This window comes from Rhododendron vialii, chromosome 10a (assembly GCF_030253575.1).
Source record: "Rhododendron vialii isolate Sample 1 chromosome 10a, ASM3025357v1".
Taxonomy (NCBI): domain Eukaryota; kingdom Viridiplantae; phylum Streptophyta; class Magnoliopsida; order Ericales; family Ericaceae; genus Rhododendron; species Rhododendron vialii.
Window position 1 is genome coordinate 34,606,491 of NC_080566.1, and position 20,534 is coordinate 34,627,024.

The following is a 20,534-nucleotide window of genomic DNA, read 5'->3' on the forward strand; positions in this document are numbered from 1 at the left end:
TTTTCAATATTTTCATTTTAATTTTCGACTATCTTACACATGACAGAATAATTACTAAAATGCACAACGCAATTACCATGCTTTTGTTAAAATAAAAAATACGTAGAGAGAGAGAGAGAGAGAGAGAGAGAGAGAGAGAGAGAGAGAGAGAATATAAATATATTCTTCTTATTAATAAAAACATAGATTCAGGTAAAATAGAAGCAAAACAATAAATTAAGGAGAACACCACAGCACAGCCTTTACCAGCAATCCAGTCAGTATAGTTCAAAACTAAGCATGGCCAGACCACATCATTTAGGGTAAAAAACACTTCAAATCCATAGGAAAATATGTACAAAGCACAACCGTTGAATCCCCGACTAGTTCATTCATCCGAAATAGTTCACCAACAAGGATATAAATGTTTCAACACCAACAGAAGCCAAAACAACACAAAAAGACCATGTCACACCAACAACGAAACGTAATTTTGGCAGCATAACCAAGGACTTAGACTAAGGAGCTTTAAGTGTGTTTCCAACGTCTAGGACAAATCGGTATTTAACATCAGCTTTCGCGAGACGTTCCATAGCTGTGTTCACGTAGTCCATTGGAATGACCTCAATTTGGGGAACTATGTTATGCTTTCCTGCAAAATCGATCATCTCTTGCGTCTCCTTCATACCACCAATGCCACTTCCAGCGATCGTCTTCCTCCCTGTAAAACCCAATTGAAATATTACATAGGATTTAAATAGCAGAAACGAGGGGGACAAACACGAACCCAGAGCAAGCTATGCTGTTTAAACCTTGCAAATTTGCAAATATTTTTCTACGTCGTATCTAAGAGAGTTAAATCATTGTGTCTCATAATCTTGGTCATTATATGACACCTCAACTAAGCGATCAAAGTAAAAAGTGCATACAAACTGAAATTGGAAGGCATTAATTTCCTTCCCCTGCATTGCCCTTTTGTGTCCCCAGTCATAGCTATTAACCTACTCCGAAATTCGAAAAGGACATCTAAAATAGAATGATGGACGAACAATTTTGGGACGGAGGGAGTAAAACACAAGCCCAAGTAGAAAAAGTGGTTCACAGCTACTCTCTCAACCTAAGTGAAGGAAATGAAGTCCCACAATAGGTAAGCCTAAATCTATGAATACACTTATAGCAAAAAAGCCAAAACGGAAATGCTTACCAACAATCAAAGGAAAGACTGGTAACTCGAGGGGCTTATCTGGAGCACCAAGCATGATGATCTTTCCATGAGACTTCAATAGAAACAACAATGGTACCAACGCATGAACTGCAGATACTGTGTCAATGATTCCATCCAAAGTGCCCATAGCAGCCTATAATAACTCAACACATCAATACGTTATAACAACAAACTTAAAAATCTCTATAGTGAATATCAATCGTAGGTGGAAAAAAAAGATACCTGCATTTCATCTGGATTACTGCTGACCAAGAACGAATCGGCACCAAGTACTTCAATAGCTTCCTGCTTCTTGCTCAGGGAGGTACTGATAACGGTCACTACAGCCCCGAAAGCCTTGGCAAATTTAACAGCCACATGGCCCAACCCACCTAGGCCAACCACACCCACTTTCGTACCAGGCTTATCAAGCCCAAAATATCTCAGTGGGCTGTAAGTCGTGATCCCAGCACAGAGGAGGGGAGCAGCAGCATCAAGAGGCAGATTGTCAGGAATCCGAACGATATAGCGCTCATTAGCGACCATGTGATCAGAATAACCTCCGTATGTCTTGGTTCCATCATAATCCATGCCATTGTAAGTTAGTATCATTTTGGGACAGTAGTTTTCGAGGTTGTTCTCGCAGTTTTCACATGTGTGACAGGCTCCAACCATGCAACCCACCCCGACTCTGTCTCCAACTTTGTATTTTTGTACCTTGCTGCCAACTTCTGTCACCACTCCCACAAGCTCATGCCTGCATGTATCAAGTTTCGCACATTTATCTATCGTAGCTAGTTAAGAGGTTCGATTCAAATTATGTTCCCAGGGGTAACTAAAGGAGAAGGAACAAAAAATCAATGGCGGTATTGTGTACATGCATTGCGAGAGAAATCAAATTTAAGTTTATTACATTTGCGATATCTCAGTACGAAAAAAAAAGAGAAAAAAACTTGAAAGAAGGATATTGCAGTCATGAAAGCTCCACCAGATAATGATATGCTGATAAATAATAAAACAGGCTCAAGCACCTAGCATCCTGGCATTAAAAAAAAAAAAACCTTGTTTTCTGACTTCTTGGATCGGTATGTATTCCCTTTTCTTCGGTCAAATAGAAGTGGTGGTATCACATCTCAATTCAGATGCACCAAGTTACCAACATACCTGTTTCTAGTCTCACAACTCTTACTTCCAACTGCATAATAGAGGGGAAGGAAATTTCCAGCAATAACAACTCGATTTGATTTCTTTTTTACCGATTACTTCTATCGTTAAATGATAGACCTCCCAGTCTAAAAGAACCATCAACACATCATGCCGATTTCCATGTGCGAGCAGTATCTTGCCCAAGTAGCATTAGAATCAATTCCACTTTCCGGGAGTAAGTAACTGAGCAGAAACAAACATTTGTTGAAAGTGTATTGCATAATTCGTGGGAATTCAGTGAGTGAGTGAAACGAGCGAAAGACAGGGGAGAAGTTTGTGCGCAAGACTGAGAGGATAAATATACGATAGAAACCTTTAGGGTTTTTTTTCTGATTTACAAGTCACTAGCAGTGTGCTAAGTCAAGTATAGATTCCCACCACAACATTTTCTCGGTTCATAGACTACTCCATACGAGGCAACAACCGCTGATTTAGAAAACATGTATCTACCAAATCGCATCATATAATCTCAATCATGGAGTAGTAACGAAACGTAGCATACCCACGGAGAAGAGGATAAGTGAAATTTCCCCATTTATTTGAGACAGAAATATGTGTGCGTGTTCGTAATCTCTGTTCGTTCAAAACTTCAAATCACTGGCAGTGTTCTAAACCGATTAAGATTGCCACCACACCAATTTCTAGGTTCATAGACTTCTCCTTACGAGCATCGAATAAAATTGTAAGAATCTACATCGACATGGACTTAAAATTCAACATACTTAACTATAAGTAAAAAAAAAAAGCTCGGAACTCATGGGTTCGAGTCAAAGGAGTGTCATCGTGAGGAAGGGATTGGTTGGGCCCGGAGTGCCCCTCGATTTGGTTACACAATGCCACTCCCTGCGACCGCTCTAAAAACAAACTTGCGGGTGCAATGTCAAATGTCATAAAAGACTTAATTGAAGCCATCCTAACACCAATTAGTTTTAAAAGAGATGGTGGAAAAGCGGTCCGACAGAGTATAAATCATAAACAATAATTAAAAGCACCAACAACTAATCGAGTAAAATTGACAGACATATCTACCAAATCCAACTACAGACTCATAATCACAGGGTATAATCAAAATGCACAAACAACTAATCAAATAGTCATGGAGAATATAATTGAAACCTTACCCAGGGAGAAGGGGGTAAGTGGAATTTCCCCATTCATTCTTCACACAGTGAAGATCAGAGTGGCAAACCCCACAATACAAAATCTTGAACCTCACATCCTCATCTCCTGTCACCCTGAAACAGAAGTACGAAAACCAGTAAGGAAAAACCCGAAAAGGAAAAGGAAAATGCTAAACGTAGCTCAAAGGACGGTTGATAATACGTAAAAAGTGCATTTATTAGTATACTCGCTTTGTCCCCCTTCAAAGGTAATACGTAAAAAGTGCATTTATTAATATACTCGCTTTGTCCCCCTTCAACGGTCCGTCGTTCTATTCTAACCAAATACAAAATGAATCATATATCTAAATTGGTAATTAAATTTAGCTGCTGATTTTGCCACTCCCTTTTTTGTTAACGCCAAAAAAAGGGAGGGGCAAAATCATTTCCCTTAAATTTATATGCAATATAGATCTTGTTTGATAGTGCTCAATTAATTCTATTAAATAATGTTTTCAAAATCACATAAAATCCATATAACAAGGGAGGGGAGGATTCCAAAAGACTATTCTTTTTCATACCAATCTCCACCCTTCATTTCTACACATCCAAGGGTCTAAAAATATCCCTCTCACAAACTAACTTTAGATGGCACCTTCGTAAATATTCTATAGTTTTAATGGCAAACTTATTGCAGAGCTTCTTTATTTTTAATACGAACTAATTGCAGAGGTGGGTAGGTTTTTCATTTTTTTTGTTTTGAACGGCTCTGAGATCTGGGAAACGAAAATTGTTCAAAACTTCGAATTTCAAATATATATATAACCTGCACACTATGTAGCACCGACACTCCAAAAGGGCGCTGTGTCCACGTATTGGACACGGGGACACAGGGACACGGCGGGAACACGTATTGGACACGCCATGTGGCGTGTCCAATAATTTTTATTATTTTTTGATAAGGAACACGGTTGGGGACACGGCGGGGACAAGGCTAGGGGTCAAAATGTAATATTTTTAAAATTTTTAGGGGTTAATATGAAATTATTCAAAACATTTGGGTTAAACTGTAATTTTTCCTTTGAAATTTTTTAATACAATTTGTGAAATTATTCATATACAATGGTTCATAATTTTTTTATATATATGTAAATATATTTATTTATTATTTATTTATACACGTGGCGTGTCCCCCGTAATGTCCGTATCCCCATTTTTTTAGAATTACCGTGTCCCGTATCCGTGTCCGTGCTACATAGCCTGGACACCTCCGGCCGGCAAAGTACAACCCTCTACGGCAACCTTCTACGGGAAGTGATGCCAGGTGATTTCAATTTTATATAACCTCCTTCCCGCGACCAGCGCAACCCTTTCCTATTGCAAATGAGGGTTCGATTGTGGTTGTTAATTTCTTTTGCTTTTCCTTTGTTTTTCTTTAAGATTTTTCAGTTTTATTGTTGATTTCTTACTCCTTTTCTATCAGGGATCTACAAATTTAAGTTCTTTGTTCAAGTATTGTCTACCTCCCGCTGCTTTTGCGTCTCAGTGTTAGCCCCGAAACTCAGGTCAGTGGTGATTTTTTATTTTCATTTGACAACTCCGATCTTTGCCGACTTAATTTGGGGCTTTTGACTACAAAGTTAGAATTGAGAATTTCTCTTTTGTGTTGACGAATTAGTTGTAATGTATATCAGAAAATCTCTTCGGAGATGGAGGACGAGTTATATAGTGCTTGGTTTAGTCGTGTGGTAATTGCAATATTTTTGTTTCAAGGTATATGAATTGACCATTTTCATTGTTGAAATCCCTGGTTATGAATAAAACAAAAACGAAGCTGGCTTATTTTATTCACATTGATCATCTCAGTTAAGCTGGTTACTCAAACTCATGTTCGCCCCAATGAACATGTTTGAAATCTTCTATGTATTTTAAGTTACAAAAGTAAAAGGTGTTGCTTGATGTCACCGGGCATCACCATCTAAGATAGTTCCATCCACTACGAATAGCATGTTGTTGGCAGGTTGGAGGAGGACAATGGGACAAAACCTTAAAGTACAATGGTGTTTCTTAGGAGCTGACCTCTTAAATGAGCTCCTCGCATCTCCAAGCACTGCTGCTAACCCACACTTTTGTTTTTCGGTGACTTCTAATTCTGTTTGAAACTCCTTCACTGGTTGAACACTGACTTGAACTTTTGTTTTGATTGTAGATTTTATTTCTTTTTGCAAGTTATGTCATGTGTAGCAGACTTTTGAAAAACCTCTATTCATAATTTAAGAAGACCCTCAAGAGAGGACCAAAGGAAAGGGGGATATTCACACCCAAACGTACAAGCTGTAAATTATGAATAACAAACCTTTCCCTGATTTTTTTTTGTAAAAAAAATGTTCATGTTCTTGGTATGATTGGAGGGTTACTATATTTTTTGTACTGCATTCGTGAGAACAGTTAGGAGACTGACGAAGGGTTACTTGAGTTTGAAACAATTACGTTGTAGACAGATTTCGGCCATTAAATTCTTTTCTCTTTCACCTCTTACTCTTCCCTTCTTCGTAAAGTGGTGGATACCAGACCAGATACTTCGCTTAAGTAGTTTGAATGTGTTCAGTTTATGTAGAAGCTTAACATGGTAGTTACTAGAAATAGGGCTTTCAAGTGTGGAAAACTTGAAATCATGTTTTAGTTGCCGCTTAATCTAATCAAGTGTAACATGCCTTCCAGATTTTGGAATATGTTCTATTTTGAAATGATACTGCTTTCTTGAGTTTGTTTATGGCTATAATCAACATTTATGAGGAAGTTATGTTTAAACATGGTTGTCGTCGGACTGTGTTTACCATAGCAAGATCATGTCGCTAGAAGTATTGGAAGAAATTCTGATTATATATAACCTTTTGTACTGATTTGTGGTGTGCTTGATCAGGTAACTTATTGACAATTCTGTGGAATGAAGGCAACAACTCTTTGGTTTCTGCTTTTTGTTTCGGTTTTGGATTCTGTTAGGTAATTTGCACACTGAATTATACTCTTTCTACCATGGTCTCTATCTCTTTCTTTCTTTATGGATTTCTGGAACTAATTTTTGTTAAATATTTTAACTAGGTAAAAGAAGTGGGAGCTTGAAAACTTGATTTTGTTCAAACAATTGGGATAGCCACATAAGCCCCAAAAATGGCTTCAGGAGAAGAATCTTACAGGTATAGCTTTCAGTCCAGATTCTGGTTATTGAAAGATGATTTCATATTTGAAATGGTTTTTTTTTTAGGATTTATAGTTGTTTGAAAGAAGACATCTAGCAAGATGCGAATTTCGTCTTATTAATTCCTGTAGGACAGATCCCAACATCCTCTATGAAAGAAGTCGAGTCTGGAGCCTTAAATGAAACCATGTCTTTCGAAATGGGAATGGAATACAACGCCCTATCATTATCCAATTCTTATGCCAAAAAGTCCGACTTTCCTCCGATGGCTTTGGCTTAGGCTAGAATGGAATACGCACTTAGAGAGACTGGAGTAGGTAAACGTAAACCTATAAAAATCCTCACTAGATGAGGGCAACCATAGTTGGTGCTCGACCGAACCCTTGACCCTAACCCTGGGATGTGCCGGCTATATGCATTAGTTGATTTCTCATTGAGAACACAGGAATCAATCCATGGAGCTTTGCCCGGAGAAAATAAAATATCATGAATCAATCCATTTATGATATAGCCATAGCAGTAGCAGTAAGAAAGTCAATCTATTTCCATATCGGTGGGTAAGGACGGGATTGTCCCCTCTCAAATGGCGAAGCCTTAGCTACAGTCCCACCCATCCAGACAAAGACCCCTCTCTCAGTATCTCTTTCTCCTTTGTTCTGAAGTCCTCTCTAGCTTGAGCCACAAGCACATTAATACTGCAAATCTCACAGGGTATGTTGCGGGCAATAATGCTCCTGCTTTGTCTCACCTTCTTTTTACTGATGATTGTTGACTTCTCACCAAAGTGAACCTTATGGGGTGTTAGGTGCTCAAAAATGTGTTGCAGGATTTTAAGAGAAATGTAAAGACTACCATTAAATGAAACCGAAGCGAGACTTATTATATCCATGTGAATTATGTCCCCTATATCGATCAGTATTAAATAATTTTTACATTATTACTCACTAATAATAGTAAAATTGATGGGTCAGAGTCAAAAAGGAATTCGGACCATGAACTTTTTTTTTTTGGTTTTTGTAGGATTTTGGTTCTTTCAGCACATGATGAGTCTATTCACTATACTCACATGATTAGTGCGTATACGATGTTATTTTGCTAATAAAACCAAAATGGGTCTCCAATCATCGTGACTTTGAATTATGGCGATTGGACGGTAGCCTTCGTGGTATTGCCTCCTTTATCCATTGTTGGTAAAGGAAAAAGAGAAATTGAATTAAATTTTGGTTATGTATTTGATAAACTCTATAAGGTCTTTTGCTTATTGTTAGTGAATCTCATCAGACTCATTGATACAGGAGCATTGTAGGTAAACTGTATGGTTCGTAAATGTTTTTGTTGGATTTCAGCAGTAAGTGCCTTCAGGCATGGGCAACTAAAGAAATGTCATTTGCTTTTAGTTTACTTTGTTTTTAAAGTTTATATGGAGGCTCATTGGTGATTGGTTTTGCGGGATGATATTTCAAGTGGTCCATTTATAGGTTTTTGGTAAATATGATGTAGACTCGCCCTTACAAGGCATGTGTCTTGACTCCTATTGTACTTATGTAAAGAAACTACCTACCAAGATTATTTTTTTAGGGAGCTTTTGCCTGTGTTGGTTTCATTTTGTGTATAATATCTTATTTTTCTTTAATTCGCGTGCAGGTGACTATGATTATCAGGGAAGAATACTTTTTTTAGACTGAACTCAAAATATATTGCACTGTGCCTTCATGCACGGGTTGGTTAGGGGTAGGGAAGGGTAATTCAATTTAATTGTGTTCAAAACGCGTTGCGCCGTGCCTGAAGGCACAGGCACAATCCCTAGTGTTATATATTACAAGATTTAAATAATTAAAAAGTGGAACGACCTCCAAAAAAAACTGTTAAATGATCGACGATGGAAAAGTTTGCGAGAGACTATTAATACCCGTGAAATATGTATTAAAATTCGTACATTATCCATCGCGTACTAAGTGGAGGTTAGCAGGAATCCAAAGAAAAACCTAAAACTCATTTCTCAATTTCAGCTCCCAAAGAAAAAACACAACAAAACGAACCTAAACTCATTTTTTTCTCAGTTGAATGCAGTTTTATGTAGATCAAAGCCCAAGACGGAGAATCCCAGACAGCGAAATTCAAACCTTCTGGAGAACTTGAAAGGAGAGAGGACTCCAGAGCTGTCTCTGGCCGCCCATCCGAACGCCTTCACCGGGTGCTCTTCTTCCGGCGCTTTCCCCATCTTTTGCTTCTTTTTCTAGAGAGAGAGAGAGAGAGAGAGAGAGAGGAAAAGAAGAGTAAAGTAGACAGAGGATCAAAAAAAAGTAGACAGAGCGTGTACAGAGAGAGAGAGAGAGAGGAAAAGAAGAGTAAAGTAGAGAGAGCGTGCACACAGAGAGAGAGAGAGAGAGAGAGAGAGAGAGAGTGTGTGTGTGTGTGTGTGCTGGTTTGGTTTTGTTTGAGAGAGAGGGAGAGGGAGAGGGAGAGGGAGGAAAAAGAGTAAAGCGTGCAGAGAGAGAGAGCTGCTAGCAATTTACGCAGAGAGAGAGGAGTATTTATTTTGGAACTGACGTAATCGATGAGGTATGGGGAGATGGGTTGCCTATTCCCTGGGTGAGCCAAAAAAGAGTAAAGTGTGCAGAGAGAGAGAGAGAGAGAGAGAGAGAGAGAGAGAGAGAGATATTTATTTTGGAACTGACGTAATCGATGAGGTATGGGGAGATGGGTTGCCTATTCCCTGGGTGCTGGCTCACAGGAAGCATGAGTATAGACCATTCTGGAATCATTTGCCACCTTTGATAATAATAAAAAATATATCTTAACATCAAAATTAAAGATCTCATTTTAGGCTGTTTGACTTAATAAGTTAAAATGACTTATTTTTGTCTTAATTCAATTTTTTTTTCACATTTATTACTCTCTCCGTCCCAAAAAGGATGACAATTTTTGAAATTCATGTCATTTTTCATTGTTTTTATCTTTCAATCTATAATGTTTTTTATAAGTTTGAAAACTTTGTATAATAGAATTAATTAAGAACTATCAAACAAGATTTATATTGCATATTTTTTGAGATTCATATTAAAAGATACAGTAAAGATTGTGGTACAGCAAAATGTTGTACAACAGCGTGTACAGATGGGTTTTGCGCCCGTCTCAAGTCTCGCAAAGATGATCGGAGCCACTTATGTTGTTCAAAACATATTGTTTATGGTCCCTGTAAAAAATCATCTCAATCCGATATCGGTAAAGATGTTTATGAATCATCTAACTTTGCTTCAAAGTTTAGGTGATTTTTTGAAGCAAAGTTGGATGATTCGTAAATACCTTTACCAATATCGGATTGAGGTGATTTTTTTCAGAAACCGTAAATAATATGTTTTTGAACAAAATAAGCGGCTCCGATCATCTTTGTGGGACCTCGAGATGGCGCAAAACTCATCTGTACACGCTGATGTAGCACTGCTGTAAAAGATATAAGGAATTGAAATTGGCATAAATATCAAAAATTGACATCCAATTTAGGATAGAATGAGTAATTTTGAATCAAATTTTTGTGACTTATTGATTTGTTTCATCAAGAGGAGTCGAAAAAAAAATGACCAAAATTCATAATTTTTTTGCAAAAAACAAAAAAAGTTAAAACTTCGTCTCTCCCTCTCTCATATGCAGAACCCACCACCCTGCCATCATTCCTCTTCTCTGGCGACCCATCCAAGGTTCATATTACAAAGGTGAGGTTTTTTTTTTTTGCAACGAGCATCTTCAACCCTTGACTTCATGTTGGAAATGTCAAGTTTTTTTTTGAAGGCTTATGTGGTATTTTAGTATCTTCAGTTTGACATCAAAATCTCATCCCCAACTCTTATGCCAAATTCTATTTATTTGATATCATGCTATCTCTATTATGAAACAGAAGGGTGTGGGGACAAGTTGTTGCAACGGCTCAGATTTATTTGATCCAAGAGTTGAGATGCATTTTTTCACATTTTATGAAAGTATCCACATTTGCCTATCATATTACATAAATGTTATCTGCTGTCTAAGAGGAAAAAAGAATCGGAATTCAAATTTCGCATCTCTCTCTCTCTCTCTCTCTCTCTCCTTGCTTCCTTTCCTCTCTTATAGGTTGACTGTCCTTGAGGAAGGGGTTCCCCCTTGGACTGCCGAGCACTGAGATTGTCTACTCCTCCTCGACAATCAAACCTCTCGGGAGAAATCAAATCAGGAGAGATATTTTTTGTTGCCCACCATGTGTTTGTTAAAATGTTCTCTTATATTTTGTATACACTTCCTTCAAAATCTAGAGAGATATTTTCTGTTGCCCACTATGTGTTTGTTAAATGCTCTCTTCTGTTTTGTAGAGCTGTAGACATTTTATGGGGTTTTTTTTTTTCCCTTTTTGAATGGCGTTATGCATAATTTCGTGAGTTGATAATTTCTTTACTATATTGTTTGCGTATTCACTTACGTCATATCAATAAAAAAAATCTTCATTATTAAAAAAAAAAAAGAGGTTCATTTCCAGCAATTTGTAGCTACCTAAAAATTGAAATAATGTTTTGAGCCACTATTATGATTCAAAGGGTATTTCAATTCCAATCGGGGTGAGTAATGGCGTAGGTACGAGCCGGGGTGGGTAGTGCCGTAAGCACGGGCAAACACTATTTCCTTTATAACTCTTAATGTCAACCCTTATGTAAAAAAAAAAAAAAAAAATCATAACCGTCAGTTTTTGAAATTTGACATGTGTGTTTGAGGGTGTTCTACTTTTAGAACATGTTCTTTTTTTTCAAACGAATGTAATTTCAAATTTAAATATAATGAAATGAAAAATATTTTTTCAATTTTTTTTGCACCGTTTAAAAGATCTTAATGAAATCTATCAAACAAAATTCATATTGATAAAAAAATTATTTGCGTAAATACATGATTTTTGAGCTTGAAATTGCCTTCTTTTTCAAAAATTTCTTTTTTCCAAAAACAGGAACACCCCATCTATGTCAAAATTGGTATGCTCCCTCCGGAAAATACTAGGGACACATTAATGTATTAGGCCATCCACAGTGGTATAATTAAAAATCAATTGTTTTTAAAATTAACAATGTTGGTGCAAAAGATGGCTCACAATAATATAATCAAACTTAGCAACATTCTTAGAAATAGCTAAATTTTGGGCTTTGGATCACCAAAATTAACAACTTTTTTCAATAATCAAAATTCGTGGACTCCACGCCATATAAGTTAACCAGGTCCAAAATTTGTATACACGCATTTTTCAATTGGTATTTTTTCTTTTCTTCTTCGTTTATTCTATATTTTTTTCACTTCACCTACAAACTATTTCGCTTTCTTTCCCTCAAAAAGTGAAACTCTTATTTCTCGATCATCTATAATTCAACACATCATCGCCTGATTAAGGTATTTCACTCTTCTTTTTTGTTTCTATTTTTTTCCCCAAATTTTTTTTATAATATGTGGAAAGAAAGTCACCGATTTTTCTCCAAAATTAAGAGAGAGAATTGATATATTTTTGCCAAAAAAAACGTAAATGGAGGGAAGTGAATGGCAGAAAACAGAAGGGGAGAGAAAGTGAAATTGTAGTGAACCCTTATTTTAGTTATGGACTAGAAGTGACCATTGTGAAGCTCAACATTGTTAAGCTTAACAACCTCTTAAGTGAATAATCAAAAGCTGATGTGTCAACTTTTGATTATCATTTTTTGATTATACCACTGTGGATGACCTTACACCCCAACCACACTTCTCTCACATACATGTGTGAGAATTTCACAATAAATACTAGGGACCCACATGTATGTGAGAGGATTGTGGTTGAAATATGACAAATTAATGTGCCCTTTAACATATACAAACTGATTTTTGGGGACAGCGGAAGGGTGAGTGGATGAGAGTGAGCAAAAGATAGTAAAGAAAAATAAACAAAAGATGAGAATAGACTTTTGATGCTAAGCAGAAAATCTGGAATTGCAAGGATTTTATTCAATATCAAGCTTTGGAATTATAATGATTTCTGTAAATTTGCAGTGCTGCTGCTGCTGCTCCTGGATATACAAACTGATTTTTGGGATCTTTGAAATGATTTCTTGTCTACTCGATGCACCAAAGACACCTCTATTTATATTTGCTTTAAGATATCCCTAGAAATTTCTTCACACATACTTTCCTAAAACATCACCTTGGACTCATCTCTTTTTGACCGACCCTTCAAGAGGATAGAATTCCATATTTTTCCATCACTTAAGAGTTGAGACTCTTGGAAAATTACAAATTAACTTCCACCAGCCCCTCTTAACTTGTAATTTTCAGTTGCTTCTTGAATTTATCAAACTTTTCTGTAGTTACTACCTCTGTGAGGATGTCAGCAGGTTGATCATTTGTGTTGATGAATTCAAGACAGTTTTCTTCTTTATTCACCAAATCTCTCGATCTGATGAAATGATAGAATAGAGCAAATTCAAACACATCAAGCTCTATTAAAAGGTACAACTGTTTGAACACCAATTAGTTGAATGGTTCTCGACAACAATAATAACAATAACAATAATTGAACCTATATAACACCCGATCATTTCAGATTGAAGAAAATGTTTTTTTGACATTGACAACAGAAGTCAAAAAAACAAAAAACTAAAGACCTCAGACCATCAGATTCTCCCTTTTACATGAACATGCCACACCACCTCCAAACTAATATTTTGGAAGCATAACCTAGGACTAAAGACTAGGCAGCTTTCAGTGTGTTTCCAACGTCAAGGACGAACCGGTATTTAACATCACCTTTTGCGAGACGCTCCATAGCAGTGTTCACATAGTCCATTGGAATGACCTCAATTTCTGGTGTTATGCTGTGTTTTCCCGCAAAATCGATCATCTCTTGTGTCTCCTTCATACCACCAATGCCACTTCCAGCTATTATCTTCCTCCCTGTAATACCCAGGTCCAATATGGCATAGGATTGAAATAGCAGATATCAGATATGAGAGACACACAATAATGCAGATAAGCATGAACACAGAGTGGGCTACGCCATTTGAACATTGCGACTTTTGCAATGCTTTTTCTACTTTGTTTCTAAGAGAGTTTCACTTACTCCCTCTGTCACATAATCTTGTTCACTCCCTTTATCTACATTTCCCTTCGTAGTTTATACACTACCATGTGTATCAGGTTTTTCCAAGTTATTATTAAAGGATTTTGACAAAATAAAAAACTTTGTACTTGGCATTTTCAAAAAGGACAAAAAAATTGAAACCTCGAAATCAGAAGATGGATGAATAATTTGGTAGGAAGGAAATAAAACAAAAGCATGAGTAGGAAGGTGGTTCATAGAATCACAGCAAATCTCTTTCACCATTTTTTTTGCTAATGAAAAGGGTGGGTTGGATTGAACTAACATAGCGACCGCTCGATCACATGGGGAACCCACCCGAACCACAATGTTCGGACTTAAGCATTAGTTGACCTGGCCGAGGAGGAAATATTGACCCGTCACCGTGTTGTGGGCCTCCACTGAAGTGCAAGTTAAATTGAATCCCTCTATTCCAACCATCTAGCCCCAAGTATTGAACTAAAGACTGGTGGGAGAGGTGCAACCTCATGTTAGCTGCTCCAACCACTTGAACCACCTCCACGGTACGGTACGTGGTAACTAGCTAATTTCTCAACCTACATGAAGGAAATGAAGTCCCTTGACAGGTAAGCTCAAATGTATTACTACATTTATAGTGAAAACGAAATGCTTACCCATAATCAAAGGAAAGACTGGTAACTCGAGTGGCTTTTCTGGAACACCAACCATGATGATCTTGCCGTGAGACTTCAATAGAAACAACAATGGTACCAGCGCATGAGCTGCAGATACAGTGTCAATAATTCCATCCAAAGTGCCCATAGCAGCCTATAATAATAGAACACGTCAACACTATAGGTTATAACTACAAACTTAAGAATCTCACTGATAAGCGGAAGAATCAATACCTGCATTTCGTCTGGATTACTACTGACCAAAAATGAATCGGCACCAAGTTGCTCAACAGCTTCCTTCTTCTTGTGAGGGGAGGTACTGATAACGGTCACTATAGCCCCAAAAGCCTTGGCAAATTTAACAGCCACATGGCCCAATCCACCTAGGCCCACCACACCCACTTTCATACCTGGCTTATCGAGCCCAAAATATTTCAATGGGCTGTAAGTTGTGATCCCAGCACAGAGGAGAGGAGCAGCAGCATCAAGAGGCAGATTGTCAGGAATCCGAAAGACATAGCGCTCATTAGCGACCATGTGATCAGAGTAACCTCCGTATGTCTTGGTTCCATCATAATTCACAGAATTGTATGTGAGTATATACTTGGGACAATAGTTTTCAAGATTGTTCTCACAGTTTTCACAAGTGTGACAAGCTCCGACCATGCAACCCACCCCGACTCTGTCTCCAACTTTGTACTTTTGTACCTTGCTGCCAACCTCGGTCACCACTCCCACAACCTCATGCCTGCATGCATCAATCATGGTCACACATTTATCTATTGTAGTTGATTAAGGGGTTGACTTAAGTAATGTTTCTAGTAGTAGTAACCAAACAAGAAGGAAAAGAAATCAATGGCAGTAATATGGACATTTGAAGATATTTCAAATTAATAAGGAGTAGTTTATATATTTGCAGCATCTCTTTACCAGAAGCAAAAAAGAAGTTGAAGAAAGGTATTGCAGAAATGAAACCTCCACAAGATAGTGGTAATGCTAACAAACAATAAGAACAGGCCCAAGCACCTAGCATAGGAATTAGTCAATTATATTAGCATGAAGCAAAGCCTGTTCTTATGTCTTCTTGGTTCAGTATGTATTCAGTTTTCTCGGTCAAGAAGACGTGACGGTATCCCATTTCAAATCAGATCATCACTGCTATAATTAATTTTTTTTTTAATCAGAACATCACTGCTACATGTCTCGCGTGATTGATATGTATGGCTTAGTATCATACTTCATTTGTTTATATTCTTACTCCAACTACATTATACAGGGTAAGCCAGTTTATGGCGATAATAACTCGATTAGATTCTTTACCTATTTGATTTCAGCAACGAATGAGGGAGTACCCTTATCTCGTAGTCTCAAAGAACAAAATCACCACATCACGCCGATTTGCCATAGCTGAGAGTGGTATTCATGCGTAGTGTTAAAATCATTTCCTCTTCCTGGGAGTAATTAACTCATCACAAATAAATTTGAATGGTGCCAGCACCGGCATTTTGCTGCCTATGGTGTATACAGAGGTAGGCTAAGAAAACTATAGATTCTTACAAAAGCTAATGCAGCCAAAAAAATCAGCTCTCTCAGAAGTAAATTCTCCAATTCTTCTACTTCTTGATTAGCACGTGTTCAATTCCTTCAGTCAATAGGACTTGTGGTATCAACTTCTAATCCAAATGCACCAAATTAACTGCTACTGTCCTGTCCCATAACTTCACACAGAAATCATCGAGCGCTCGCCCAAATCTCATACCAAACAGCTTAACACATCCACTTACTACTCTGACTAGCAATGCTGCGTACCCGAAAAACTATACAAGTCAAGGACTCAAGATTCACTTTGGGTGTGGCCCTGGCTTCTCTTTGTATGCCAATCGACTCTGAATCTCCAAAGCACGAAGAGCAGATGTCCAAAAAGATCCTTGCGAACCAAATCGCCACAATTTTTCCCGAAAGATTACTAGCGGATTTAAGTGCCAGTTTATTCTTGCTTGGCTCAAAATATGAAAATTCTTCGAGAACAATTGTAGAATTTGATGAATTTTTATATATTTTGATCGCGCTATTCCCACTAATACATTAAAGTCTGTGTATGTATGATTAGTTAATAGAGCTTAGAATTAAGGTAATTTTTGGAATTCCTGAAGCCACCACTTTTCCCACCACATCATTTCTAGGTTCATTTCATACACTTTTCCATACGAGACATTGAATAAAATCCTGTAAATCTACAGCAATGCACTAACAATAAACTAATTTACCCATAAATCTTAAATTTAACTATAAGCATAAAAATTAATAAGAAACACACACCCCTAATCAAGCAAAATTGGCAAACATATATCTACCAAATCCAACTACATAATCATAATCATGGAGCATATCATCGAAAACGTACCCAGGGAGAATGGGATAAGTGGAATTCTTCCATTCATTTTTCACACTGTGAAGATCAGAGTGGCAAATCCCACAATACAAAATCTTGAGCCTCACATCCTCGTCTTCCGTGACCCTGAAAACATCACCACAATCACTCTCTAAAAAGAAAAACCAACAACTCGTTTCTGCTTCTTCTTCTTTTTTTAGATTCAAAGTCATGCCATCCAAAGACCAAATTACAGAGATTAGGATATCAAGATCAGGGGAACAAGCTCCCGAAATTTAAAACTGAAATCTCCAACAAATAACCTCGCCTACATGAACCAGAGTATACACGACAGCAAACGCGGAGCCAAACTCGTTTCTCAATTCAATTCATTATTAGCTCAAAAACCAAAACAATCACAACAATCATTTTTGACCCATTTCTCAGTTCAATTCATTGTTGGCTCAAAACCCAAAAAATCTCTACAAACATGTTTTTTGGGTTTTCCAAAAACCAAAACTTAGGCTCCATTCTTGTAAACTTATTTTTCTTCTTTGTTTTGTGTGTGTTTGTTTGTTTTTGCTGAATTTTATTAGATTCACGTTATATTTTTTGGATTAATCATCCATTTCAACGAGAGAAGTTTAAAAAGTATAAAATTATGACTAAAACAAAAAAAAAAGTCACCAAAGATGAAAAAATATCAAACATTTATCTTATTTGTCTAAAGTTCCGTCTTATTTGAATTTTTTTTTCATATTAATCCATATTTTTATACTTTTTCTATTCGTCTTGTCGAGACGAAATATTAACCCTAAAATTACAACGATAAACCAAACAATAACTTACGAAAAATAAAAAAACATCGAAATATGTTTTAGACTTATAAGTTTTACTAGAACAAAGCCCATGGCCTGATTTCTCCATTCCATTTATTTTAGCGCAAAACCCAAAACAATCACCACAAGAAAAAAAAAACCACCAAAACTCATTTCTCAGTTCAATTCATTTTTAGCTCAAAAGCTGGAGAACACCATTAACGAAATTCTAACCTTCTGGAGAAGTTGAAAGGAGAGAGGACTCCAGAAGTGTCTCTGGCCGCCCATCCGAATGCCTTCACTGGGTGCTCTTCTTCCGGCGCTTTCCCCATCTTTTTTTTTAGAGAGAGAGTAAAGTAATGTAGAGAGAGAGAGAGTAGAGAGAGTTGTGAAATTTGTTCGTTTACACAGAGAGAGTGTTTGATTTCGTTGGTATTTATAGCCATATGGGACGGGGGTAATTTGGGGTAGGGATGACGCAAGCGATGAGGTGTGGAGAAGATGTCGATAAAGAAAATTACACACGATTTGTCTTTCGAGATAAACTTTTTCACATAGGCAACCTGTTCACAGAGCTGAACAATTATAGTAGTTGACATTGGATGATTTGGATTTTAGAAAGGTTATTAGTTGGAATAGTTTAACTCTTCACGCGAATAATTGTTTTAGTATCTGAACCGTTTAATACACTTGCACACGATTTAGCTGCATAAATACGAATACACAAAAAAGTCCATAAGTTTTTCTGTTTTCTTTCCTTTTGAAAGTTGATGTGATAGCTTACATCTCCGTTCTGTGACTTCTGTCCTTAGAATTGTCTTTTGTGGAAATCAAAGTTGATTGCTACCCGGTCAAACACATCCTCTGCTCCGGTGGCGGAGGAAGGATTTGTTATTAGCAGGGCCGGAACCACGGCTTAGCTTGGTTTGGATTTTGAGTGAGATTTTTTTTTAAATAATGGGTAAAGTGAGATAGATAAAGAAATAATGGTAATAATTGTAGATAAAATTATTGGAAATGGTGCGCAAAGAGAATAGTTGAATCTAAATACACAAAACAAACACAATCCTAATTTCATATTGATAAGCGCAAAGAGAATAGTTGAATCTAGAAACCCATAACAAACACAGTCTTAATTTCATATTGATAATAGAAAATTTATTTCAACTGTATATCTAGCTACTGTGAGGCCCGAGCTAGAAAGAGACAAAATTATGCATATGTACATAGCTTTAATGGTATGCACAGGACAAATAAATTGATTGATAAGTTGAAACCTTTAGAATTTTCTTTTCACACAAATAAAGGAATTTTAAGAATTTTTTTGATTCTATGAACTTGTAGGGATCAATTCCATAGGATTTTTCTAAATTAACCGAAAGAGGAGTATAGTATGTGAGAATATTTGGAGTTGTGGACACGGGCACCCCTTTGTGTCCAGCATTTCCCAGGTTTGTCCTTATATATCCCTTCTGAATTCCCTTTGAGCAAATCCACCCTCCTCAAATTCTATGCCAAAGCTAAAATTTCGCATCAAGAATTGACATTAACTTTCGTGTCGATCTCGCTATATTATCCAAGCCATGCTATAAATGCATCGTAAAATGAGATACGTTTAATCCAATGGTAAGGTTTTGAGTTAAAAAATGACACCAAACCAGTGTTGTAATATTGTTATTTTTTTTTTTTTTACTTTTTTATATAGTAGCAACTATCAAGCTAAAAATTGACTGTAAGCATGTAAAATTTCAACCTATCACAAATTGGCACTTATTGCGGGACCTATCAAATATGACACAATAATTGGCCAATCAAATATTGCCAAGTGTCCATAGATCAAAAGTCAAAGCTACATGAACGGTCCAATCATTTTTGAAGCTACATGAACGGTCCAATCATACGGTTTGGCCGGCCTTATCTTTCCGCCGGAGTTTCATGGGCTCCATTCCCCCAATCAGGCGTTTGGATGTGAGCTATATATACTCCACGAGGAGCTATCGGTTCAACATTCGCCCAACTATGCTAAGAAGTGAATATGATGTAGTTATTTAATTTATCAAGTCCGGCCAATCAAATAAAGCCGCTTGGTGAAATAAATTAAATAACTCTCTATATATAATTATCTTTCTTAAAATAAAAAAGAAAGAAGAATAATTATCAAATAATTATTATCTCTTGTAAATTAAATAAAAGGATAATTTGAGAGATAAATATGAAAGTCATGCTAGTTATGATGGTGCAAACCGTCTACTCTTTAAGAATAACTTGTGGCATTGGCGAAGACTCTTGAGACGCTTGTGAAGTGTGATCAACAACGACAAGAGACTCAACTTACAATGTTTTCAAATAAGGTATATCTCAAGTGGGAATGCCAAGGTGTGGCGTGAAAAATTCGTCTGAATCTATGACCGAAGCAACTCCGCAAGAAGTTCTCCAAACTTCTCCTAAAGCACTCAAGAAGAAGTTCTCAAAACCTCGTATATACGAAGCTACTCCAGAACAAATTCTCGTAGCCTCACGCGAAGGTACTTCACACAGAGTACTCGAAGTGCTCTCAACAACTCAGAGACTTCAAGCAAAGAAAAGTCTCCACCGATGGATTGATCCATGCTTATCCTTTAGGTTGGCATCATGGAATTCCTCAAAACCTGCTTTTGCTTTCATAGTAATCGAACAAGTTGAGTTTTGTTCACCCTCCACTTAAGAGTGTGAAGATTACCTTCCTTCTTATTGGTTGAAATGATGTGGATCTCACCACAAAAATGATGTAATGCTTACCAAAAAGTGTAAATCGAACCCTCAAACCAGGATTTTCCATTGAAGAGTTTAGGCATCTAAAGAATAACGCAAATAGATCAGTCCCTATAGGCAATCAAGTTTCTAAAGTAAGCCTGATCACTGGACCACATCA

The 20,534-nt window shown here is 37.0% G+C and overlaps 2 protein-coding genes and 1 long non-coding RNA gene across 4 annotated transcripts in view; 1 reads left to right on the plus strand and 2 right to left on the minus strand.

The window, feature by feature from the left end:
• LOC131304274 (probable mannitol dehydrogenase) overlaps positions 1-18,028 on the minus strand; it is a 40,463-nt gene extending 22,435 nt beyond the window's left edge. The window contains exons 1-5 of one of the 2 annotated variants that reach the window (XM_058331455.1): positions 17,858-18,028; positions 16,839-16,952; positions 14,669-15,182; positions 14,435-14,588; positions 13,143-13,615 (exon numbers count right to left, since the gene is read on the minus strand). In XM_058331455.1, the coding sequence (XP_058187438.1) occupies positions 13,413-13,615; positions 14,435-14,588; positions 14,669-15,182; positions 16,839-16,952; positions 17,858-17,955 (1,083 nt within the window). In that variant the 5' untranslated portion in view covers positions 17,956-18,028 and the 3' untranslated portion in view covers positions 13,143-13,412. Of the gene's footprint in view, positions 1-13,142; positions 13,616-14,434; positions 14,589-14,668; positions 15,183-16,838; positions 16,953-17,857 lie in introns of those variants that run through there. The other variant, XM_058331456.1, reaches the window with a different exon arrangement.
• LOC131304270 (probable mannitol dehydrogenase) lies at positions 297-9,312 on the minus strand. The gene is made up of 5 exons (XM_058331450.1): positions 8,812-9,312; positions 3,511-3,624; positions 1,427-1,940; positions 1,184-1,337; positions 297-700 (listed from the first exon to the last, which is right to left on the minus strand). Exons 1-5 carry the CDS (start codon positions 8,907-8,909, stop codon positions 498-500), a joined length of 1,083 nt encoding a protein of 360 aa, XP_058187433.1. The 5' UTR covers positions 8,910-9,312; the 3' UTR covers positions 297-497.
• On the plus strand, positions 4,834-7,235 carry LOC131304277 (uncharacterized). Its single transcript, XR_009192343.1, has 2 exons — positions 4,834-5,054; positions 6,592-7,235. It is a non-coding gene; the product is annotated as an uncharacterized LOC131304277 (long non-coding RNA).
• Positions 18,029-20,534: the final 2,506 nt, after the last annotated feature.